At 52.9% G+C, this 25,518-nt stretch overlaps 2 protein-coding genes across 3 annotated transcripts in view; one reads left to right on the forward strand and one right to left on the reverse strand.

Annotated features, from left to right (window-relative positions):
- Positions 1–2,596: 2,596 nt before the first annotated feature.
- WRNIP1 (WRN helicase interacting protein 1) lies at positions 2,597–17,540 on the reverse strand. The gene is made up of 7 exons (XM_024121968.2): positions 16,707–17,540; positions 14,652–14,843; positions 13,967–14,208; positions 7,976–8,205; positions 4,879–5,034; positions 3,713–3,792; positions 2,597–3,166 (listed from the first exon to the last, which is right to left on the reverse strand). The coding sequence occupies exons 1-7, from the start codon at positions 17,442–17,444 to the stop codon at positions 2,891–2,893; spliced, it is 1,914 nt and encodes a 637-aa protein (XP_023977736.1). The 5' UTR covers positions 17,445–17,540; the 3' UTR covers positions 2,597–2,890.
- Positions 17,541–18,462: 922 nt separating this feature from the next.
- Positions 18,463–25,518, forward strand: part of MYLK4 (myosin light chain kinase family member 4) — a 93,922-nt gene continuing 86,866 nt past the window's right edge. Inside the window, exons 1-2 of one of the 2 annotated variants that reach the window (XM_028478622.2) lie at positions 18,463–18,800; positions 20,801–21,015. The gene's annotated coding sequence lies outside the window, so the exon portion shown is untranslated. The remainder of the gene's footprint in view (positions 18,801–20,800; positions 21,016–25,518) is intronic. The other variant, XM_028478623.2, reaches the window with a different exon arrangement.

Below are 25,518 nucleotides of genomic sequence, written 5' to 3' on the forward strand. Positions count from 1 at the left end.
GCCGCCTGGCCCTTGGCCGCCCCTCCTCCCTTCTGTCCTGTCTCCGGGCCACAGTACAGGTGACCCTCGCGACATCACTCCTTTGCTAGAAACCCTGAGTAAAAGGCAGTCTCCCACGACCAAGAAGGCTCCCGCCACCATCTCCTGATGACGCCCACTCTGCCTGTCTGCTCCTCCACGTGCCGGACCGGCCTCGCCGGACACCGAGCCTGCCAGGCACCTTCCCGCTCGGGGCCTGTGGACCCGGCCCTCCGTCTGCCTGGCAGGCTCTCCTCCGGGGCACGCTCCCCCTCTCGTTCTCGCCGAGGTCTGCTTGGCCGCCCGAACATCTGGACCGCGCCCCTCCTGTCTACGTCCATCCCGGGCAGTACTTCTTCCTTGGCACTCATCCCGCTGCCGTATTGAAATGCTCTTTTCCACGCTGCTTCACGAGCACAGGATTGTTGTCCGTTGTTGTTGTTTGTTCACTTATGTTCCCAGCGAGAGCCCAGTGTGAGGCAGGCCCTCGGTGTTTATTGAATGAAAAGAAAAGAAACTTTCCCAGAACTCAAAGACCTGAGCTTCCAGACTGAAAGTCTCCACCAAATGCCCAGGAAAATCATCGCAAACTTTCTGACCCCGGGAACGGAGAGAGAACGTTCGCTCAGCCTGCAGAGGTCAAACTTCTCGACAGCAGTGAGGCCAGGAGGAAGCAGCCACCGCAGCGGAAGGGAGAGCACAGCATCCCGAGGCCAGATGTGACACATGGGCGGAGCACGGGGGCCCAGGAGGGGTCACGCCGCGGGGGGGCCACCCACAGACGAGGAGACGCTAGTGTCCTTGGGGACGTGGGCGCCCGACGGCTAGGAAGGAGCTGGAGAAGAGTCAGTGAAACGGAGCAGGACCCTAGGGTCCTGCCCATGTCCTCTGCCTGCCTTTTGTCTGCGGAAAAACTTTAGGCAAAGAATAAGTTTAATCAGAGAAGTGGGAAAACGCAGAAACAAAGAAAAGCAGTCAAACAGGACAAGACAATAGTTTAGTATTCAGCGTAGTCAAGGCCCTTTAGTTCCTCCTCAAGGGCCTCAGATCACATTCTGAGCCACATCCTGTGAGCCGTCTTGTAGACACTGAAACCCCACCAGGTGGAAGGAGTGAACTGCATGATGACCAGGCTGCAGCCATGGCACGAGCTGCCACAATTCCGAGAACTGGCCTCAAGGAAATGGGAACCAACCGACCGCGGAACTGAAGGCTAACTGCACTTAATCAAGATGACGCCGGTCACAGCACCGCATGGCCAATGTCAAGATGCCTGCGAGAGCTGCCTGTGCTGCTTCTGCGTGTAGCCCCCTCCCTCCACCTGTAGAAGCCCTTGCCCCCTGACTGTCAGAGGGGAGTCGGCCTTTGGACACGAGTTCACCCTCCCCCCACCCTGGCTGGCGGCATCTGAAATAAAGCAAACTTTCCTTTCCATCAACCTGGCCTCTTTATTGGCTTCTGCACAGGGAGCAGCTGGGCCCCACTTCTGGTTACATCAGCAGTAGATACACAGGAAACGAAGCTGTGTGTGTGATGTGATGTGTGTGATGTGTGTGATCTGTGATGTGTGTGATGTGTGATCTGTGACGGGTGATGTGTGTGTGTGATGTGTGATGTGCGTGTGATGTGTGATCTGTGCGTGTGGTGTGTGATCTGTAATGTGTGTGATGTGTGATCTGTGCGTGTGGTGTGTGACGTGTGTGATCTGTGATGTGTGTGATCTGTGTGATGTGTGTGTGTGATGTGTGATCTGTGATGTGTGTGATCTGCGTGTGATCTGCGTGATGTGTGATCTGTGCGTGTGATCTGTGTGATCTGTGCGTGTGATGTGTGTGATCTGCGTGTGATGTGTGATGTGTGTGTGATGTGAGCTGTGCGTGTGATGTGTGATGTGTGTGATCTGCGTGTGGTGTGTGATGTGTGATCTGTGCGTGTGATGTGTGATCTGCGTGTGATGCGTGTGCTGTGATGTGTGTGATGTGTGTGTGATGTGTGTGAGATGTGTGATCTGTGCATGTGATCTGTGCGTGTGATGTGTGTGTGATGTGTGTGAGATGTGTGATCTGTGCGTGTGATGTGATGTGTGTGATGTGTGTGTGATGTGTGTGAGATGTGTGATCTGTGCGTGTGATGTGTGTGTGTGCGCGTGCGGGGGCATATTTAGCTTTAGCAAACAGAGGCAAAACCGGATATGTCATTTAGAAACACGGGGCTTCACGAGTCTGGAGAAGTGGGGAGGCCCGGGACCGCAGGCTGCTGATTCTTTCAGAAGCCATTTACAATCCTTCAAAATGGTTAAAAGTTAATTTTCGAAAGATACATGGACTTCCAAACTTTCCAACGTCACCTATGAAAATTTTTTTCACAGCGTTTACCTACCAAAATGTGATGGTGACAGATGTTGGTACCTTGGATCCCAGGTGGAAAAACAGGCAAGAATTGAAGTACTTTGAAATAGTTTTATTGGCTCATAAGACCTTTGCATATAAAAAAAATACCCAAAACACTATGCAGTATTAAATCACAATTACATTTTTTTACCAATTGAAACTACCCGGAATATACATTTTTTAAAGGAAAAAAACCCTACAGAACTGAATTCTGAAATGACATTGTGACTTAAATACTATGACAAAATAGATAATCCCTCATAACGTTAATTCATTGCACAAAGCTGCCAGACCGTTTCACGAGCATAACGTCGCACAGAGTGCAAACGAACACAGTTTCGACGCCACGCGCTCGGCTGAAGGAACCGTGCCCCCGCCAGGAACGCGCACACCTCTGGCACGAAAGGTCAGCCGGCTGCAACTCCCGCCAGGCCACCCGCCCGGCGATCCAGGGCCTCCCCCTCCCTGGCCCAGCCTCCGAGTCAGCACCGCCGCTGCTTAAAGAAATCCACGCCCCTCAGTTCTTCGGGCAGGTAGTCCTGGTCCACGGGCTCGCTGTACACGGGGTTGTACTTGTAGCCCTGGCCGTAGCCTAGATCCTTCATGAGCCTGGTGGGCGCGTTGCGCAGGTGCAGGGGGACGGGCGGCAGGGGCCCCTGGTGGCTCCGCAGGCAGGCCTTGACGTTGCTGTAGGCGCTGTACACCTCGATAGACTTCGGGGCTCGGGCCAAATAGACGACGCACTGGGCCAGGAGCACCTGGGCGAGAGGGCACCACTGTCACGGAGGCGCCGCCTCTGGTTAGTGCTGAGAAGAGCCCCCCGCCCCCATCCCCACCCCCAGGCTTTTACTCCCCCGCTTTGCCCACAGTCTGGATCACCTAGGACAGAAAGAAGACATTCCTGCTTGAGGCGAGAGGCTGAACCAGACCACCCGTTTTCTCTTCTTTTTTTAAACTGAAAGAACTTCTTATTATGAAATTTTTCTTGAAACCCGAATATATAAAGCTAAGCAGGAGCTGCTCTGTTTGTGGGTAAACTTGCAGAGACATCCCGTTCAGCTGCTCTGACACTTCTGTCCCCAGGAAACCCTGGGCACCGCCCTGGCACTCAGGACTCCCCCAGTTTGAACACATGACCCTGCCAACACCCAAGGTCCCCTCTCTGGAGCCTTAAGCTTCTAAGATGCGAGTGAGAAAGCCAAGCAGCTTCTTCAGTGGCCCAGGCACCCATAGTGAGGGACCACGAAGGGACACAGCGTGAGAGCAAGGGACCGACCTGCAAAGAACGGAGCGGGTTCCCTTACCTCGCACTCGGGCATGCCTATAAAGTGACAGCCTTGGTAGGCAGCGACTGCTTGTGTTAATGCAGACGGGTCGGCCAGACCTGCCACACACACAGAGACAAAGGCACGTGTAAGTCATAACGCACACCCCCATCCTGACCCATCACCGCCTGCAGACTTTGACCAAAAAATCCACTCAGCAAAATCTGATCTCATTAGCTTACTGGAGATATTTACTGAGTGGTTACTGTGCAGTGTCAAAAACTGTCTCCTCGTGGATAAAAACTCTACATCTAGTAGGAAAAACAGGAGACTACGTACAACCCACAAAGGAGCAGAGGCCATGAAGACAGTCACAAGGATGGACCCATTAAAAGCAGAACGTTTACTAACACCAAAGAAAGGTAAAGCTTTCTGGTCGTTTTCTTTAAAGAGTGTCCAGAATCTTCCATCTCTATCTCAGGAGCTGTCAGATGGAACCAGAACACCTGACTGCAAAGCAAATTTAAAATGTTCCTTTTATTTCAACACAGGCACCTTAGAGATATTGTGGGTTTGGTTCCAGACCACTGCAAAAAAGTGAATACCTCAATAAAGCAAGTTGTATGAAATTTCTGGTTTCCCAGTGCATATAAAGGTTACGTTTACACTCTACCATCACCAACAGCATTATGTCTAAAAATACTTTATTGCTAAAAACATGCTAACCATCATCTGAGCCTTCAGTGAGCCAATCTTTTTGTAGTAGTGGCATCAAAGATGACTCATCACAGATCTCCATAACAAAAATATAACGGAGACGAAGAAGTGTGAAATATCATGAGAATTACCGAAGTGTGAGAGAGACACCACGGGAGCAGCTGCTGTGGGAAAAAGGGTGCTGCCAGACCCACTTGACGCAGGGTTGCCACAAACCTTCACTTCGTAAAAAACGCACTATCTGTGACATGCAGCAAAGTGCAGATGAAATGAGGGGGCCTGTCCTCCTGCGCGGTCCCCACCGCAGAGGAAGCAGAAAACGGTGACCTTGGGAGACGAACACCCGGAGCCCCCCGCCCCCCCCGCCCCCGGAATAAGCGGCTGTGTTCACACCGAGTCTCCTCCTCCTCACCTGCCCCACATGGAGCCAAGAGACTCCCAGGCCGACAGGCAGCAGCAGCCCTGGGCCCCGGGCCCCCATCACTCACCCACGTCCTCGCTGGCAAACCTCACGAGCCGCCGGGCCACGTACAGCGGGTCCTCGCCCCCCTCCAGCATGCGCCCCAGCCAGTAGAGGGAGGCGCTCGGGTCCGAGCCCCGCATGGACTTGTGCAGCGCGGAGATGCAGTTGTAATGCTCCTCTCCTGGATACCAAAGAGCACCGCTCAGCCTAGGCGGGACGCCGGACCCGCCGCTCACACGCCATCCGAGCCACCCGCTACTGTCACCCGGCTGGCTTCAAGGAAGCCTGAACTAGCGAGGGGCCCGGGAAGGCCTGAGGAGAGCGAGGCTGGACAGCCGCCCCCGAACTGCCCGGTGCCCGGTGTGGCAGGCTGAGCCTGGACGTGGGCAGGAGGGCCGGCAGCGCAGGCTCGGCCAACCCGCGGACACGGAGGGCGCAGGAGAGCTCTCCTCCGCTCACCCCGTCAACTGTGAGCGAGGAGGCGGCCCTGAGCCTCCCCCGCTGCAGAGGTCCTCGGGTCTCACACTTTGACTAGGTCCACGATGAAGGTAACACGGTCGAGGCCACGGGCTCTGGAGCCACAGGCGGCCTGGGTTTAAATGCCAAGCGTGCCCGCCACGTGACCGCGGGCAAGTCTGACCCCGTCTGTCTCGGTCCCTCACCTGTAAAATGGGCGCAAGACCAGCTAGCTCACGGGTCTGGATTAATAATGCTCGCCAGGCACAGAGCAAGCACTGCAGGAACGTGCATGAGTGAGATTTCTATGCTAGCTTCTATTTCTGCTTTTATCATACACCATTTTATAGCCTAGAATTCCACACCATCTGTGTAGAACCTCAACCTCAATGCAGGGCAGAGAACTTGTTCTCATTTGGAAATCTCTTCACTCTGACACAGAAATAACTGAGCCAGCTACCGAATCCCACAGGTGGGTAACTATATGCTAGATGACATGAAAAGAAATAATTAAAATCCCGGGGGTGGCCGTCTTTGTCTCAGCAGAGTTACAAAAAAGGCCAAGAGTACCAGCAAGCAGGTTCCCAGGGCGAGGCCTCTTTCATCCGTATTTATGGAACAAAACCCGTGAGAGGATGATTCTCTAGGATCTGAAGTGTATTTGTGTCTGCCGACCCACCGTGGGTGGGGATGTGACAGCGGGGGCGGCACGAAGGGGAAGGCTTCTAGAATGTGCAGGTTCTCAAGGCCTGGCCCAGGCGGGCAGCACAGAGCTGCGGAGAACGGGGGTCCCCGTCGTGCGTGGCTCCCCCTGATGGAACGTGACCCCGAGAAGCAGGAAGCCCCGGCTGGGATGTGTCTGACAGCGTGTGTGTGTGTGCGTGCCCGCGCGCGCGCGCAGGTATGTGCTGCAGGGGTGAGGCTGGCGACCGCGGGGCGGGCTGGCGTGCAGGCAGCACCGACACGGGGGAAGGTCCTGTCCTCGGAATCCGTCAGACTTGGATTTGAGGATGAGTTTTAGCGCTTGCTTTGTGAACTTAGGCTCTGCCATCTGTAAAGTGGGGTAACATTAATACTCACCTACCGCCTAAGGCTGTTTTGAAAATTAAAAGACAAACTTCCACGTTAGCTACCGTTATGTTAGATGGCAGCTCTCTGGTTTTTAACTGACAGTCTGATGACACGTGAGAGCAGCTCCAGTGGGTCCCGTCAGAATGAAGCATCACCTTAGGACAACCACAAGGGAGAAAGACCAGAGCCCCCAAAAACAACGGGAGTCCAGCACGTGGGCGTATTTCTACCTCTGGAAACTTTACACCTCGTTCACATCTCCAATCCTTGCATTTGGCCAAAGCGAAGCAATGCTCTACACACCCAGAGTGTTTTACTGTTCAGATTTTCTGAGCATTCATACAACTTCGGGGCACAAAGTGCTGCGGGCTGAGACGCCTGGGCTGCATCGGGACGCAGACAGGAGCAGCCATGACAGGCCTCCAGCATGTCCTTAGTGCCCCAGTCGGCTGAGGCGCTTCCCAGAGGTCACACGGCCTGCTCGGTGCCCTCATCAGGAGGCCATGCCCGGAACCAGTCATGCCAAGCTTCCCCCACGTCCGCCCCGGCCAGCGGAAGGAGCTTCCATCACCAAGAAGCATCTGGAAGCACTGAAGACACGGCACGCAGGGTGACAGCTGGGCCACCAGCTTCCTTTCAAAGGTGTAGAAATCTACTCCAGTCCCTGCCGTGTGACTGCCGAGAACCACACAGACCCAAGTCTACCCTACAGCCTCATCTGCAGTAGACTCTCTTCAGCACCCGCGCTTTTTATAAAAAGACACAAACGTGCCGTGCTTACGACATTTAATATTGCCAGGTCAGGAATTTAATAAGAGCTGGTATCATATTTGGTACCTGTAAATACGGTTCTATGAAAACAGATAAAAACACACGTCAACTTTAATCTTTTAAAAAGCTATTATGAAATAAAAGTACCAAATTCTATGTAAACTTAATTTTTCGCAGAGACTCTAAGAATTAAGGACACTAACTCTCACTGAGCTAACTCTAACTAAACTGAGCTACTGAAATTAGAGGCGCACCCAACTTCCCGCAATTTCACACCCGCTCTCATCAGGGCCGTCCTGCTCTGCACCCGAGGAAGCAGGAAGCAGGTCTGTGACACGGGGCTCTGGGCGGGAGGCGCGTCCATGACTGACGCGGAGCTGCCCGGGGGCCGCATGGCTCGGGCAGTCACTCACCTGCTCGGTCGTACAGGATGTGAGAGCGCTGGAGGCCTTCCTTCACGTCGCTCTCGGTGACCAGCACGCGGCTGGGAGGGTAGCTCTGCCCGCTCTTCTTCCCGAACGCCTTCCTGGCGCTCAGCCTGGCCAGCACTGCCAGCTGCAGCCCGTTCAGTCCGGCCCGTGCGTCCCCGTCGCTCAGGCGGGCCAGCATGTCCACTGCCTTGTCCTCTATGAACACGGAGGGCCTGCAACACCACCGGGAGCGCGTCACACTCGGGCAATTTCACACCCGCTCTCATCAGGGCCGTCCTGCTCTGCACCCGAGGAAGCAGGAAGCAGGTCTGTGACACGGGGCTCTGGGCGGGAGGCGCGTCCATGACTGACGCGGAGCTGCCCGGGGGCCGCATGGCTCGGGCAGTCACTCACCTGCTCGGTCGTACAGGATGTGAGAGCGCTGGAGGCCTTCCTTCACGTCGCTCTCGGTGACCAGCACGCGGCTGGGAGGGTAGCTCTGCCCGCTCTTCTTCCCGAACGCCTTCCTGGCGCTCAGCCTGGCCAGCACTGCCAGCTGCAGCCCGTTCAGTCCGGCCCGTGCGTCCCCGTCGCTCAGGCGGGCCAGCATGTCCACTGCCTTGTCCTCTATGAACACGGAGGGCCTGCAACACCACCGGGAGCGCGTCACACTCGGGGGACACGCGTCCCCGCAAGGCCACTAACGAGCCACCCGAGGTTCAAGCCTCTGCCCTGGACCCCAAACCACTGTGTTACAGCGGGTCCACGGTGTCACGCGGGTCGGCGTCATCAAGGCTGAGAACTGCCTCGCCCTGGAGTCGCGAGGTGACTTCACTGGACGCTCTGCCCTCTGCAGCTGCGGGTTCCGCATCCACGGACTGAACCAGCCTCGGATGGAAAACGTCAGGGGGAAAGATTCCAGATAGTTCCAAAAGGCACAGCTTGAATCTGCTGCACACCGACAACTATTTACAAAGCGCTCACGACATGTTTACAACAATCTACGGGTCATTTACATTGTGTTAGGTACTATAAGTCCTCTCGAGATGATCTAAGTATACGGACGTGCTCAGGTCCTATGCAAGCACTACGCCATTTTGCGGAAGGGACCTGAGCGCCCGCCACCCTCGGATTTTGGTATCTGTTGGGGCAGGGGCCCTGGAACCACTGCCCCGCAGATATTGAGAGACAACTACATAGGCATACACATGTCCCTTATTTTACAAACAACCCACCAGGTCCCCAGTCCCTCTGGGCACAGCAGGACCCAGAAGCAGGGCTCTGGGATTTAGGCCTGGGGCGTGCTGCCACGGGGGTACTAAGCACACGCGGACCTTCGTAAAGGAGGTCTAACGATGACTCCTTTGAGTCTAACTGAACTACTTTTCCTGTTCCCAGTCTAGTCACACAAGATACGTGACACATCTAGTTCCACAGAGGGGTCTTACTCTTCCTGGCTAGGTGCCAGCTGCGCATGTGCAAAGCAAAAAATAACTGTTCAAAGTTACGGCTCGCCCGTGTCATCGGCAACCTTCATCAGCAGCTTGGAAAACAGCTCCTAGGCAGCCACTGGGCTGGGCCGAGGCGGCCACAAAAGGGGCCCAGCTCGTCTCCAGAGGTCCATGCAGAGCTCCTGACCGCACACCCATCCCCCAGCTCGCCTTGGAGAACAGCCTGACGACCCCAACCTGCACCCACACCCTGACGGTCCCAAACCACTGCTCTCGCTCGTCTCCCTGCTCCCTCACCAAAGCCAAGCCCTCCGGGGACCGCCCCCCACCCCAGGGATGGGCTGCGCTGTGAATGACTCTCCCAGGACGGGCCCCAGAGCTGTGGGAACAGCCTGCAGGCCCAGCCTCTTCCCTTCCTGATCAGACACTCACCACACACACCGAGGCCACCTCACTGGCTCTTTGTAAAGCTGACGACCCATTTCTGAAGCAGATTTTTGATGATTTGGAAAAAAAACTAGACAACCCACACTAAAGAGAAAACGGTCCCACATGAGAGGGGGTGTGGCAGCCCAGGTACGCCCAAGAGGGAGGGCAGTAGGGGCTTGGTGACGGCACATCATCTCTGCGTGTGTGTGTGTGTGTATACGTGTGCGCACGTGTGTGTGCGTGTATACGTGTGTGCGTGTATATATGTGTGTACTTGTATACACGTATGTGTACGTTTGTGTGTACGTGTGTGTATACGCGCGTGTGTTTTTGGCGGGGGGGGGGGGGGGCAGGGGGACCCAACGGCCTGGACATCTCATCTCAGAACTAACAACAGCAATGCTTTCCGTCTCCTTGGAAGACTTCCTAGCAACAAAGAGCCCGCAGGGCCACCTGCAGGAGGAAAGGGATCGGGGGTTGTGGGGGGGGGGGGGGGGGGGGGCAGGGAGACCCAACGGCCTGAACATCTCATCTCAGAACTAACAACAGCAATGCTTTCCGTCTCCTTGGAAGACTTCCTAGCAACAAAGAGCCCGCAGGGCCACCTGCAGGAGGAAAGGGATCGAGCCAGAGCCCTGAGGGAGCGCCACCCAGAGCCGGGCCATTTGGTGGTGACAGGCCGTCTCTCCGTCCCCCCGCCACTGCCGGGGCCGCGAGGATGGGAATTATGTTTCACTCTTTGTGCCCAGTGCCTGGTGGACATCAGACACTCCACATCTGCACAACGAATGGTCTAACTTCAATTTCCCGCAATCTCAGAGTGAAACGTGTATTTTTAAACATGGTGACATACAGAAAGTACAAAAAACCCAAAAACATAAAAACCCCTTATCTGCACCACCTAGAGAACAACAGCTACCAAGTCATTTGCTGAATTTCCTCTATGGGCCATCCACCCACATCACTATCAACCTCACTGAACCTGGGTGGTGTAACCTGGGGTTCCAGACATACTGGGTGGCAGGTAGAACCTTCTGAACATCTTGTGAATTTCTATCCTATAAATATCCAGTCTAGTTTTTAAAACAAAGTTGGGGTCATACCATATAGTGTTTGCAATCTTACTAACAAAAAATACTATTCTGAAATACAAGCAAGCTACTCAGAACTCTGAATATTACTTTTTTACCAAATGGGATTATAAAAAATGTAAACACTAGCAACAAAGGGGTAAAGTCACCTGTTGCTCTGCCACCTTCATTCAGGTCAGGGCTCTGGCACACGCACCTCCCTCCTGTGTGACTGTCCACCGGATGCACCGAGAGGCGTGAAGTGCTTTGGGGCAGAGGACAGACAGATGGGTGGTCTCACACCCCAGTCCTCCCGCGGCTCCCGCGTTGCCACGCCTCCTCGTGGGCCTCGCTAATTATGAGAGAAGCCGACTAGAGGACTGTGACTAGCCTTTAAAAATGGGGATGAGTTTTACGTGGGTGGAAAAGAAAATCCTTCCTTCGCTGTTTAGACTCTTAACCAAAATCCACACCGTTCCACTGTCATCCTGTCCATCGGGTCTGGAGTCGGGGGACGGGAGGGCACCCACCCCGGCCCCCAGTGCTCCACACCCCCTCTTCCATGTGAGCCACACTCCAGTTTCAGCCCCGTCCAAAATGAGTCTTTTTAAACACAAACGAATCTGTCAGCACGTGGGCTCCACTAACCAAGGTGCCACTCGGGACGGTCACGCGCCAAGCCTCTGATGGGAACTGGCTGCCAAGAATGCTGCACAGGACAGCCAGAGGTCCCTGCCACCGCCAGTCCAGCCCAACCCCCGCTGACTCCAGCCAGCTTCTGAAGAGGAATAAATGCGCCAACACACCGTGAGATCTCAGCAGAGGGAACGGAGCAGGGTCGCGCGAGAACAGAGGCAGGGACGTGTGCACCGCCCTTGGCAAAACCCTCAACAAACGGCCACTGCTGCACAGATCACGCGGACAGTGCTCGGGCTCCAGAGAGTTTTAGGCTATTGTAAGACGGAAGCGTACGCTTTTACAATGTTTTTCATTTGGAAGTAACTTTCCAAAGTCATAAAAGAATTCAATGAGGCGCAGTCCACCTTGGGGACAGAGTGCCTGAAGCTGCACAGCAGCCCGCAGAGAAGTAAGCAGTAGACTGTCAATTATATCGTTAAAATGTGATTTAAACAACTGTTCCATAATAAGGGAAAAAATGGTTTAAGTGCACTGGGAAAGATCACATTCCAAAGTAATGAAACCCAGAGAAGAAGGAAGCGACAGCCTCGTCCTCTAGCTGGAGAGCAGCATGTGGTCTGAGCCGGAACCTGGGTGCGTGCGGCAAGGCCAGCTCCCTCCTTCCCCCTTTCCTTCCAAGACCTGTATCTTTCTGCACCTTGTTTTCCTGCGATCTGGAGGATTCTACGGCTGGATGTCTACGCTGCAGGAGGAGTGAAGTTAAGTGAAAACGCGCCTATTATTTCATGCAGAACAGAAGCACGTATGTGGCTCAGTTAACGGCTCCCTGAATGACAAAACAACGCTCTGTGACTCTCTCTAAGGAAAAGGAACACTCCACGGTCAGGGTAACAAGAGCGACGTGTGTCACGTTACAGAGAACTTTCCTAAAATCCAGGTGTGTGGATCTCAGCACAGATTTACTGACTCCACAGCCTCCAGGGCCTGACCCTGGGCACGTGCCTTTTCAAACTGTATCCCTGGTAAGTGTGACGTGCAGATCTGGTCAAAAGACACAACCACTAAATTACGGATGGGAGCCTTTGGTTCCTAATCCTTTACAAATTAATACAGTCTGCCTGGCCATGAAGCAGCACAGAGAAAGGTGAGAATGTTAATACTCACCAGTAGCACTTTCACTCAGTACCAGGGAGGCACTAAGTAACCCCCTGAACTTCAGCCTCCTTTTTTCAATTGGGTTAGAAGCACGCTTTCAAAATCCAGCTCCATCATTCAAGCTGTGTGATCTGGGGCACGTGACTCGGCCTTTTTGCGCCTCAGCCTCCTGAGCAAATGACCTATGACGTCTCCCAACTTAACCTCTTGTCAGAGCCGCTAACACACAGACCCACGAATGAGGCCTGACCATCGCCACGCTGCCTGCTGCTCTGGCCCTCATTTCACTTAAACTACTGCTCGGCAGGGATGGTGGTGGGGGAAGAACCTGACAGTCATCCCATGAAATACTGACGCGAATAAAATAAATAACTTACCCTAGATAAATAAAAACGTGGGATAGAAAGTTGTAGACATTTAACGACAACCAGTACATGCACGAAAAACACACACACACAAGTCAGGATCTTTTCCCCCTCTCGATTTCCCTTTATCACTCGGTTCCGTGAGTCTGCAGTGGACGTGCTGCTTGGAGGAAAGCTGGACTGCACGCGCAAGGCGGGCAGCAGCCCTGCAGACCCCGGCGCACGCCCCGCACGTAGAGGCCCCTCCTGGAGCTCGCACCGCGGGTAGCGGTCCCGCCTCAGCTCTACCCTAAAGCCACGCGACCTGGTGCTGATGGGGTCCTCGGCCGCGTCCAGGGCTCTCACGAGGCACCACATAGCTCCTCCCGCATCCAACACGGGAGCGAGCGGCAGAAGCCGCGCACACGGGGAGGGGCAGCTGAAACCTTAGCCCTGAGCCTAAAATTTGGTCTTGTGCTTTAATCCTCACAGAACAGTGGCTCCAGAGCAGTGGGGGTGAGGGTGGAGGCACCAGCCTCCCAGCAGATGGGCCTCGCCCCCCAGCGTTATGGCTGCTGACGGGGGACCCTGGGGCAGCTGAGGAATACGCCCTAATACAAATAAGGGAAAGCCTCTGACCCAAGTAACCCAGCCAATCATCCAAGATACACACCCCGTGCATCACGCAGCTCTCACGATACAGAAGGAGATCACCAAGAGGAAAGGGATGGCCTCTAATGCATCATTTTCAGTTAAAATTTCTTTACTTTCACGGAACTGAGTTTGACTTCTAGAGTGCTCAAAAATCATCCTAAAAAGACTTAAGGAGTTTTATGGTAACGTTCATATTAATCCTTAGTGTCTTAAAAAGAAAAAAAACTGCAGGAACAGAAAATTGGAACTGAGCATAAACTTCAAAAGATTCGTAAGGTAAGTCTATCCTGTGAGGAAAATAAGCAATAAGGCTTCTCATGGTCAGTCTTCCAAGCCTTAAAAAAAACGTGTGCTAGGAAGACCCAAATCTGTCCGCACAAAAGCAAACACCCAAGAACTAAAGTAAGCGGCTAAGCAGTTAAAGCTGGAAGAACTACAGATGAGCCCACGATGGGCTCTAACTCGCCTGTGAAAAGCCAGGAACCGTGTGCAGAGACAGAGCCACGCCTGTCCGCCTGTCTGCCTGTCTGCAACCCAGCACTTCCCTCCTCCACTCCCGTCTGTCCTAGGAGGACACTGCTCCATCCTGCCCCTGCTGCCCCAGCCGGGGATTCTCCCCCAGAGGTGCTGCCCCAGGGCCCTGCCGGAGCCGGAGTCACTTACTCAGAGCCGCTGTTGCTGCCAAGGCCCAGGGGGTCGGCAGGGCGGCTGGAGTCCAGGACATGGATCCCCAGGGAGTTGATCGCCCGCATCAAGACAGTCACCACAGCCTCCACCGGAAGCTTCTCGAGAACGATAACTCGGCAGCGGCTCAGAAGAGCAGCGTTGACCTGGAAGGAGGGGTTCTCCGTGGTCGCCCCAATCAGCGTGATGGTTCCACACTCCACGTGAGGAAGGAACGTGTCCTGATCGTGGGGGAAAACAAAAGAAATTGACCGCGGTCGACAACCTGCAGGATCCTGGGTAAATCGGCTGCTCCCTCCTTTTCCTGGTTCTGAGTTCAGGGTCAGGTGAGGGACTTACACTGCTCACTGTGAGTCCTGATGCTTAAACATTTAGGAAAATTGGAAGCTTGACCCAAAGTGGTTTTTCTGATACGTATAGCTCAGAGATACACCACCAACAGTTTCATTTATCAGATAGAGGAAGCATTTTCTGGTCACCAAAAAAAACGCTAAAAAAAAAGTGAGGCCACAGGCATAAAGGAGAAGGGCTGAGGGTCTAGGCTTCTGCACACGGAGAGTTAGCTTCACCCCCGGCCCCGAGCATTTATGCAGCGACCTCACGGGCTTTACACTCAAGTCAGCATTCACAAGGGCCAAAAGAAAGTAGAAAGAAGTGAACATACCTGCTGAGACTTATTGAACCGATGAATCTCGTCAATAAAAAGGATGGTTTTCCTCTTGAAAAAGCGCTTCTCGTTCTGAGCTTGTTTGATGACGTCGCGCACGTCGGTCGTCTTGGCGCTGGTCGCCGACAACGTCACGAACCTCACGCTGTGTTTCTTGCTGTTGTTAGCTATGATGTGGGCCAGCGTGGTCTGCGACAGAGGGCAGAGCGTGGAAGCTGATGAGATGGAGGGACGCGCACCCAGGCTGCCAGAGCAGCCACGGCAGCGTTTACCCACAGCCTGAACGCTGAGGCGCGCTCGGCAGCAGATACGATCGGAAACAGCGCAGCGCGCTTCCAAACGTGGAAGAGAATGTTACAAAGAAAACAGGAAAGTTCGGCCGATCCTGATCTCCTCTCCTTTGTGTCTAACCCCATCTGATGCCTTCCTGGGGACGCTAAGATCTCTGGGATCCCCCGAAAGAGCGGCCACCTTGAGGCAGCAGAGCCTGGCGACAGCCGTGACCTCTCCCAGCCAAGGAAACAGCACCACCGGCGGGTGAGGCGCAGACCCAGGGGGCTGGCTGGGCCACATCCGGAAGCTCCGCAGGGCAGCTCGGAAAAGGAGAGCCAGCCCTTGAACTGAGAGACCAATGACGACCCCCGGCGCTCAGGGCGACCCCCGCCCCGTGGGACTGTCCACTGGGGACAGAGACGAAACAGCAGCACTGCGACCCTGTCAGCGCTTCCCGGGAAGCGATGGAGAGATGCAGGGAAAGCGGTGCTCAGCGCCTGGCGTTTAACGGTGCCTGATAAACACACACGCGCTATTATTCACTTTACTATTACTGTCAGCAGTGAAGTACAGCAGTTAAGGATGGACGTAAAGAAAAACGGAAGACTGTGTGACGAGAGAGGCAAACCTGCTCCTGAATGAGTGGGAGGGGGCGTTCTGTGTTCTGAGGGTCACACAGCACCGTCACGCACTGCGGCTGCCCCTCAGCAAGCCCAGCCTACAGGCCACAGCGGCCTCGCTCGTGACCGGTGACCGACCACTACTCTGGGCGGCTCGGCCCACTGGCTCTCTTGCCAGGCATCTGCTGTGAGCGCCCCTCCACAGGGGCGTTTTTCTGGCCATCTGCCTCTACGTCCTCCACCTGATTAGCTGTTCTGACCGTCTTAAGAGCTCTAGAGAATCACTAAGAACGCTACCGCGTAGTGCCATACTCCCTGGGTCATCTCTGATTGCTCCTGGCTTCAGAAAAGCTCCAGTGCAAACAAGAAAGCACACCACGAGCAGGACGCACTCCAGGAACTGGGATAAATGGAGATGCGATTAAGCTGCGGGAGACGAAGCCGGAAAGAAAAACCGGAGAGAAATCGTAAAAGCCCTCGTGCGCCGAGGAGCCTGAGCCCGCTCACAGCTCTGAGCCCCTTCGCACCTCGTCCTGGGCTTTGCTTTTCGCTCACTGGTACTCCTTCTCCTCCCTTTCCCGGAATATAGGAAAACATATATTTCAGCACCTCCTCGCTTTCTCTTTTCTCCGTCCTAGCTCCTGTCTCCTTAGGGCTCCTTCCCAGTCTCCCCAGCGCTCTTCCAGTGACGTGTTCTCTAGATCCCAACATCCTAAGTGCCCTCCTCTGGGCTTGTGCCAGCCCCTAAGAAAGCACGGGCCACCAAGATGCACTGATGTTGCTTCTTTAAAGGACAAGCCATCCTAAGGACGGTTATGGAAACGGTGGATGAAGGCGGCTCGCAGGGGGAAGGAGTTCTCCTGTCAGTCCTGTTAAGCGAGCACAGTCTCAAGTTTTAACGAAGACCCGTCTGCTGAAAACACCAACGGCTACAAGGAGCCGGCAGCAGCACAACAGAAATTCTACAATTCCCGACTGCTGGCTGCACACCTGGCTCCACCCGCCCCCGGAACAGGATGGGCCACGGCTCTGGGCTGCCCGCCGCGGGGGTTCCCCGATTCCCGCGCACCCCCCCGCATTCAGACACTTTCACTCTGTTAACGCCCGGAGGACGCGCCTGCGGCCCGTGGGGCGCTGCGGGGCGGGCGGACGCGCTCACCTTGCCGCAGCCCGGCGGCCCCCACAGGATAAGCGAGGGCACCTCGTTGGCCTCGAGCAGCGAGCGCAGCAGCGTCTCGGGCCCCACGGCGCGGCCCTGCCCCACGAAGTCCTGCAGCGCGTCGGGCCGCATCGTGTCGGCCAGCGGCTTCCCCTCCAGCAGCTGCCGCACCTCCTCGGCCGCGGGGGCCCGGGCGTGCGGGCGGCCCCCCGGGGCCTCGAAGGCGGCGGCGGCGTCCGCGTCCCAGCGGCCCGCGTCGTCCTCGCCGTCCGCGTCGCCCGCCGCCTCCTCCTCCTCCGGCGCCTCCGCCTCGTCCCAGCTCCGCGGGGACGCGCTGCCCGCCGCCGCCGCCGGCCGCTGCCCCGCGCCCTTCCCGCCGGGGCTGCCGGGCCGCGCCACCGGGAAGTCGGGGATGAGCCGCGCGCCGCTGGGCGTGGGCGGCGCGTCGTAGCTCTCTCGGCTCTCGGTCTCGCCGCCGTCGTCCGGCTCCTCGGCCTCGCCCTCGCTGCTCTCGGCCGCCGTCGGCGTGGCCGGCTGCTTGAGCGCGGAGCTCTCGGACGGCCGGCGCCGCTTGGCGCGGGGCGGCGCGGGCTCCGCGTGGCCCGCCGGGTGCAGCAGCAGGCAGCGGTCCAGGTGCGAGTTGATGTGCGCGGCGGGCATGGTCTGCTGGCACACGGGGCACTGCACCCGGTGCAGCTGCGCCAGGAACGGGTCGTCCTCGGGCCCGCTCACCTCCATGGCGGCCGCCGCGCTAGGCCCCGCGCCGCGCGACCCTCGCTCGGGGAGGCGGCAGGACGCGAGCGGGCCGGCGGAGGGCGCCGCTCATGCCTCACGTCCGGGCTGCCCGCGTCGGCCCGCCCTCGGCCGGCGGCCCCGGCGCCTCGCGGGGCGCGCCGGGAAGCGGAGTCCGCCGCCCCTCGCCCGGCAGCCGCTGGCAACGGCCCGCGCGGCCTGACGGGAAACATAGTCCACGGCCGCTCTCAACGGTTCGCGCGGCCTGTCGGGAAATGTAGTCCACGGAGGTTCGCCTGGCCGCCGCGGGCAAGCGGCTCGCGCGGCCTGTCGGGAAGTGTAGTCCGTGGACGTTCTCCCGGCTGCAGTGCGTTCCCTTCCGGCCGGCCTCGCGAGAGGCCAGCGGGTTGCGCGTGCGCAGGCCTGTCCTCCGTGGACGGGGCGCCGGCGGAGCCGTGGAAACGCGCCGCGGCTGCGCGAGGGGAGTGGCTTTCCGCGCGTGGCGGAGGGCAGGGGGCGGAGGGCAGGGGGCGGAGGGCAGGGGGCGGAGGGCAGGGGGCGGAGGGCAGGGGGCGGAGAAATGGGAGCGACGCCGGATACGCCGCAGGGAGCTGGGTGGGGACGGAGCAAAGGGAACACGTAGGTCCTCCCGGTTGGGAGTGTTCGCCTGGGCGGCGGCTGCGGCCAACAACACGGAAAGAGAACAGCCCGCCCCAGATTGTTGGCCTTTTACCCCAAACGCGCGCTCGCACACGTGTTGTCTCACGGCCGTTTTGTAGTTAAAAGTTAGAAATGCGCGGGCATCTCGAGGCGGCTTCAGGCTCCGCCGCGCGCGCCGCCCCCGGGCCGAGCGACTGCGGGTTGAGACCCGCGAGGGGTCTGGCCTGGGGCGACGGGATGACCGTCTCTGGCACGCGTTCCTGCTTTTCTCTAAACTTCTCCTTCAGAAATGTGACACAAACCTGCATTTTTGGTATTTAGAAGAAGAAAATAGAAGGAGAATGAAAACAAGTGAGACAATTTTAGAAAAGAAGGGACTTTCCTAGAAGTTGACAAAACTGGGATGTTTATTTAATCTGCACAAGAACATCTCCTTGGAACTTACCCAAACGCAAACCCGTAAGGGTTAAATGAGCCTCTTCATATGAGATGATTTTACAAAAAGGAATGCCTCACAAAGAACTAGAATTAGGTAAAAGATGGTGTAAAAGGAAAGGGCAAAGGAAATTTTTTTTTCAGTTGATACTGGTTGTGAAGCATGTGTCCCAACCTGCTGGCAAGTGTTGAGAGGACTGGAATCTGACTTTCTGATAGTTTTTCCAACTACGTATGTTAGGCTCAAAAGTAGCATTAGTAGAAAAGGTAAGTAAGAATGAGTTATGGGCTTCCCTGGTGGCGCAGTGGTTGGGAGTCCGCCTGCCGATGCAGGGGACACGGGTTCGTGCCCCGGTCCGGGAAGATCCCACGTGCCGCGGAGCGGCTGGGCCCGTGAGCCATGGCTGCTGAGCCTGTGCGTCCGGAACCTGTGCTCCGCAACGGGAGAGGCCACAGCAGTGAGAGGCCCGCGTACCGCAAAAAAAAAAAAAAAAGTTATGGAGTCTTTTATTGTTTGGCCATCATACAATTTGAAGTGTTAGGGTCATGAGCTTTTATATAGCCTTTACTTCTCGCCCAGAGCATCCAGCCCCGAACTTCACAAAAGCAAGTACTTTGAGAAGAGGTTTGCGGGTGGGGAAAGAAATCTTCTCTCCTTGTCTTAGGGTTATTAGCTCGGGCCCTGTGAATTTAACCGACGAAAGACAGATTAAAAAGAAAAACAGACTGTTAACATTTGCAGCGACCCTACACAGGGAGTACCTGGTGATGGGCGGGCTTACGTAGCAATTTATCAAAAGAACAAAACATTTGTAGAGAAGCGACAAGACAAAGGAAAAGGACCTTGAGTTTCTAGGGCGGCAAATTGGGGGAAGGCAAATATATGGGAAGCTGATGGGAGACAAGAACTAGTTAGTAAAGTTGGTTATGCACATTCCTCCAGTGCCACCTCTGGGCTGATGAGGGTCTAGAGTTTTCTCCTGTGATTAACTTCTGCCCTTCCTGGTAGATGGGAGGGGGGGACACACCTTTGCAAATTTATGTCCTGCTCTTAGGAAGTAGGGAGAGAGCAGAGAGCTCTCCTTGTATCAGCTTAATTGCCTGCAGCTCAATGTAACCCTTATGCCAAACTGGCACGGTTTGGTGCAGTGTATTCTGCCCGTCAGGTTCTAGGGCTGTCCTCAAAATGAGTTGTGAAGGAAAGTATTACTAAATATGGAAATATAATACACTACGTTAATTTTAAACACGTATAGAAATAGATGGACATGTGGTCTCCTCTAACAAGCAAAATTTTTTAAAATAATGACAACAAACTGGGCAACAACTCTGAAGCTTCCTGAGTCTTCTAATAAATGTAAAGCTTAAAACTTATTTTTTTTAGAAATAATATATGCTTATTATGGAAAATCTGCTCAGAGATTCTCATTGTTAATATTTCAGCACCCTATTTCAGTCTTTTAAAATGCGTTTCAAAAAGAAAAATATCCCAAGACTACACTGTGTATTTACATATAAATGTAATTCTATATCTGTCTTTATTGTTACCTAATATATATTTTCAAAAGTTTTTACTGTAATGGGAAAATATTCATTGCATAATATGGAGTAAAAGAAGATACAAAGCTATATAGTATATAATCCCATTTTATTTTTATACAAGTGTTCTGCTTGTATATATAATATATAAAAGAAAAAATAAGAAAAAGGAAACATGAAGAAAAGACAAAACTCTCCGTATACGTATACGTGCCTTACTCCCATGGCCTCATACATGAATAAAATCGCACCATTTGGATGGACTGTGAAGTGAAAGTGCCCTGGACTTGCCCTAGAATCTGGGCTTGAGTTGGACGTGGTGTGACCTTGGGCGAGCTCCTTCCCCTCCCAGACTCAGCTTCCAAATCTAAGAGGGGAACACTAATGCCTCCCTCTCAATCTGTTGTGAGAATTAAGTGATCTTATGAATGTAAAGGTGTTTAGTACCGTGCCGAGCACAGAGTAAGCCCTCTATTACTCTGTTTTCCTGAACCCCAGCTCATTCTGCCGGAAGTTCAAAGTTTTCTCCACTAGATGGTGATGGTAGAAAAATAAAATGAGTAAACCATACCAGCCTCTAACCAGATTTAAACTTTCTTTTTAAATCAGCATGAATACAAATAAGTGTAAACCCCTTTATAAGGTTGCAGTAAATGAGCTCAAGGTAAAGCAGTAAAGCCTCGGCTTAAATGTCCTCCGTTAAACACTCACTGCTTTCTCGTCTTCAGCCGGACTTGGCGTTCACTTTGAGCGGTGTAACCGTCTCTGTCCTCCGCCCCAGACTCACGATGGGGATGACGGATTCCGTGTGTGGCTCCACTCTCAGATTGGCCATCTATTCAGTGCCCACGAGGAAAGTCTCAGCCTGGTGCCGGTCCCGAGTGCTGCCTCCTAGTATTACCGAACCTCAGGCGTCATCTTGCCCCTCGTAATCATACCCGAGGTATGTTGGACATTTTGAGTTCAGTTAATCCCACCATGATGCACTCCCTGCCATCTTTAGTCACCAAACAAAAGTCAGCCCCACGGTCGTCTGTTCCCCTTCCTTCTTTTCCTGACTTTCCCTTGTGTCCCCTGGAATCTATGCCACGTTTCTTATTAACTTTAGTAAATGGTATACATTTTCTTGCTACTGTAATAAGACCGCCGGATTGTTCTATTTTATTATTGGTCTTACTGGTATAAAAGAAGTGCTTTGACTTTTATAATTTAGTTCATATTTGGCTTTTTTGGGGGAAACTCTTTTATTAGTTTTAAGTGATTTTCAATTGATACTTGTAGTACAAAAAGAATACATCTGAACGTTGTCATCAGTTCTGGGCACTGAGCTTCAAAAATCCTTGGAATTTCCTGAGTGACAGGAGAGCCAATGAGGCGACTCCTGGTGGGTCCCCGGAGAGCTTCAGGATGGGAACTGCTCACCAGAAACACCAGCCACACAATTAGAGGTTGGAACTTCAGGCCGGCCATCCCTGGGGAGGAGAGGGATGTAGGACATCACCTTCAAGCACATGGCCGGTGATTTAATCAGTCGTGCCTACATAGCAGAACCCCAGTAAAACCTCCGGACACCAACTCTGGCGGAGCTTCCTGGTTGGTGAATATAGCAGTGGTTGTGGGATGAGCCCTGTCACCATGTAGAGGGCGTGGAAGCTGCGTCCGGGACCCTCCAGACCTCGTGTTATGTGCATCCTTTGTTAAAAAACTGAAATTTTTTTCAGTGAGTTCTGTGATTTGTTCCAGGGAATTATCAGACCTGAGGGAGGGGGTTGTGGGACCCCCATGTTTGTAGCCGGTTGGTAGGAGTGCTGGTCCCTGAGCCTTGAGGCTGGACTCTGAAGGGGGTCATTACTGTGAGGACTCTGCCCTGATCCATGGGTTCTGATACTCACTCTGGTGTGTGGGCGTCAGAGCAGAATCGAGTTGCAGGACACCCAGTTGGTGTCGGAGAGTTGGTATCAGAACAATACTTTTCCTCTTTGCAACACATTTATCTATTATTTTGTTTCCTTTCTGAATTTCATTGGCCAGTACTAGTTATTATTACATCGTTGGAGAAAGCAGGTCTCTTTACCTTATAAAGTGAACAGTGAAGTGACAGAGCCAAAATTCTGCTTCAATCCCTGATTTTAAAAAACTTCTAGTAAAATAGAGAAAGATACCTCCTTAACATGATGGTTTTTGTTTTGTTTTTCCTCAAACTGGCAGCCACCATTATGTTTAATGATGAAAACACTAAAGATATTCGTCGTTTCTCCCCACACTTCTCACCCTGGAGAGCTTTCCAGTCCTTTGCCGCACCTAGGTTACTACTTACTCTTCAGTTTAGAGAAGTCCTGTTAATTGTCCCTGACGCTGCAGGCTGGTTTGGTCCCTTTGCTTATCTGACACCTTGTCTGTCCCTTATGACAGATGCCTCAGAGTATTATAACGGCCCATTTGTATGTCTGTTTCCACTCCTGCCCAACTTCCATTATAGGACAGTGCAGGCCCCATGCCTGACACGTCGGGAGTGCTGGGCTGTGCTTGAATGGGACCAGTAAGTGAAAGCCGTCAGGCAGGCGTCAAGTGCAGGCTTGGCCCTTTCCCCTGAGGTTCACAGCAGGAGCATTCTGTTTCTTCCAGAAAGACCACCTGAATGGGGCTTTTAGTTATGGAAAGATTAGATGAAGACTTTCTGCTGACATGGAGATGTTTAGAGAACACTGCCATAAAGAGAAAGGGCACTTTTTGGGAGGTGAGACTAAGATGGTCTCCTAAGAACAGAGGAGAATTGCCACTGGGAGGAAAGACTGGGTTGCTTTGGGGAGAGATGGATTTTTCACAGAAGGAAGAAGAGAAAGTGAAGGGTGAGCCGTGACATCCGTTTCCTTCTTGTCCATCAAACTGAATTTGAAACCCTATGGGGAGAGGGCTGAAGACCAGAAGATGAGCTGATGTTCCGGGCAGGAATCTAGATCTGGAGGACCCAGCAGCGCCGCGTTGGAGGGGAGGCGACATCCCCTAGCTCTGCCCTCCCCCGCTCAGCCCCTGGTGCTCCCACCGAGGCCCCATCAGCAGTGCCGGCGCCCAGGCTTCTTCCAGGAGGGTCTTGACCATGGTCTTCACTGGCAGGGCAGGAGGACCCTGCAGACACACGTGAGGACTGCAGCCCACAGAACAGCTTGCAGCACATTTCCGCAACTCTTCGAGGAGTTTCCAGAAATGAGTAGGGGATACACTGGGAGCTGCCAAGCGACTGGCTGGTAGAATGAGGCAAGGGTAAAGAGGATCTCAGAGACGTTGTTCAAGGGGCGCATTAAAAGTTAATGTGGAGTTCAACAGGTGATGCCGTCCGAACTGAGTAAGTGCGAGAGAAAAAGTGAATCTTGGTTTCTACCTTACACCACGGGCAAAAATTAGTTCAAGATGGCTCATAGGCCTTGATGTAAAAGCTAAAAGTATGAAGCTTCTACAGGGAAACGTGGAAGAATATCTTCATGGCTTTGGGGTACATGAAGATTTCTTAGTGAGGGCATAAACAGCACTGGTCATTAAAAATATACATATGAATATATATATATAAATTGAACTTAATTAAAATTTAAAAAACATCTGCTCTTCAGGAGACATCTGTGGGAATGGAATATTACTCAGCCATAAAAAGAAACGAAACTGAGTTATTTGTAGTGAGGTGGATGGACCTGGAGTCTGTCATACGGAGTGAAGTAAGTCAGAAAGAGAAAGACAAATACCGTATGCTAACACATATATATGGAATCTAAAAAAAAAATGGCTCTGACGAACCTAGGGGCAGGACAGGAATAAAGATGCAGACGTAGAGAATGGACTTGAGGATGCAGGGAGGGGGAAGGGTAAGCTGGGATGAAGTGAGAGAGTGGCATGGACATATATACACTACCAAATGTAAAATAGATAGCTAGTGGGAAGCAGCTGCATAGCACAGGGAGATCAGCTCGGTGCTTTGTGACCACCTAGAGGGGTGGGATAGGGAGGGTGGGAGGGAGATGCAAGAGGGAGGAGATATGGGGATATATGTATATGTGTAGCTGATTCACTTTGTGATACAGCAGAAACCAACACACCATATACATATAGCTGGTTCACTTTGTTATACAGCAGAAACTAACACACCATTGTAAAGCAATTATACTCCAATAAAGATGTTTAAAAAAAAAAGACATATGTGGGAAAATGAAAACACAAGCCACAGCCTAAGAGAAAATATTTGTAATACAGATATCCGCACAGGACTTATTTCCAGAGTATATAAAGAATTATTGCAACTCAATAAGAAGACAAAACACCTCCATTTTTAATCTTTTTTTTAACATCTTTATCGGAGTATAATTGCTTTACAATGGTGCGTCAGTTTCTGCTTTGTAACAAAGTGAATCAGTTATACATATACATATGTTCCCATATCCCCTCCCTCTTGTGTCTCCCTCCCTCCCACCCTCCCTATCCCACCCCTCTAGGTGGTCACAGAGCACCGAGCTGATCTCCCTGCGCTATGCGGCTGCTTCCCACTAGCTATCCACCCTACGTTTGGTAGTGTATATATGTCCATGCCACTCTCTCACTTCGTCCCAGCTTACCCTTCCCCCTCCCAACACCTCCATCTTTAAATGGGCAAAAGGTATAAAAGAATACTTCACAAAAGAAGATATATGGATAGAAAAACACCTGAAACAGGCACAGTGAAATGCACACTAAAACCACAGTGAAATGCCACTACACTCCCTCTGGAATGACTGAAAATAAAAAAACTGACAACATTACATGTTGGCAAAGACAAGGCACAGTTGGAACTCAAAGCATTGCTTGTGAGAACATAAAATGGTAAAATCATTTTGGAAAATCATTTGGCAGTTTTCTTAAAAAGGGAAACACCCCCTTGCCATGTCATCCAGTAATTCCTTTCCCAGAGAATTTACCCAGGAGAGATGAAAACATGTTCAAAGTGTGTCCACAAAACGGGTTCTATACAAATGGTTAGCGCAGCCTTATTCATAATAACCCCAGACTGGAAACACTGCAAATGCCCATCAGCAGTGGAATGGAAAAACAAAGTGTGGTTTACTCATACAATGGAATTCTACTTGGTAAAAAAGTAAACTGCCAACACACAGAGCAATGATAAATCTTAGAAACATTGTGCTGAATAAAAGAAGTCAGACACAAAACAGTGTATGTATTGTATGATTCCAATTATGTGAAATTCTAGACCAGGCAAAGCTAATCTGTAGTGTAGAAATTATATCAGTGGGTGAAGGGATGGGGATTATTGGTGGCCAGGGCATGAGGGATTTTTTGGCTAGTGATAGAAATATGGTATATATTAATTGAGGAGATGGTTACACCATTATATGCATTTATCAAAACTCGTCAAACTGTACCTTTAAAATGGGTACAGTTTATTTATGTAAATTATATCTCAATAAGA

This window comes from Physeter macrocephalus, chromosome 18, assembly GCF_002837175.3.
Source record: "Physeter macrocephalus isolate SW-GA chromosome 18, ASM283717v5, whole genome shotgun sequence".
In the NCBI taxonomy this organism is placed as follows: domain Eukaryota; kingdom Metazoa; phylum Chordata; class Mammalia; order Artiodactyla; family Physeteridae; genus Physeter; species Physeter macrocephalus.

What these genes read in the sequence shown, in the direction of transcription:
- WRNIP1 (XM_024121968.2), bottom strand. Translation starts at nt 17,444, where the DNA reads ATGGAGGTGAGCGGGCCCGAGGACGACCCGTTCCTGGCGCAGCTGCAC. An exon ending in GGCAGCAACAGCGGCTCTGA is followed by an intron (nt 8,206 to 13,966) that starts GTAAGTGACTCC and finishes GTGGTGTTGCAG; the next exon opens with GCCCTCCGTGTTCATAGAGG. An exon ending in CATCCTGTACGACCGAGCAG is followed by an intron (nt 5,035 to 7,975) that starts GTGAGTGACTGC and finishes TTTGGTATCCAG; the next exon opens with GAGAGGAGCATTACAACTGC.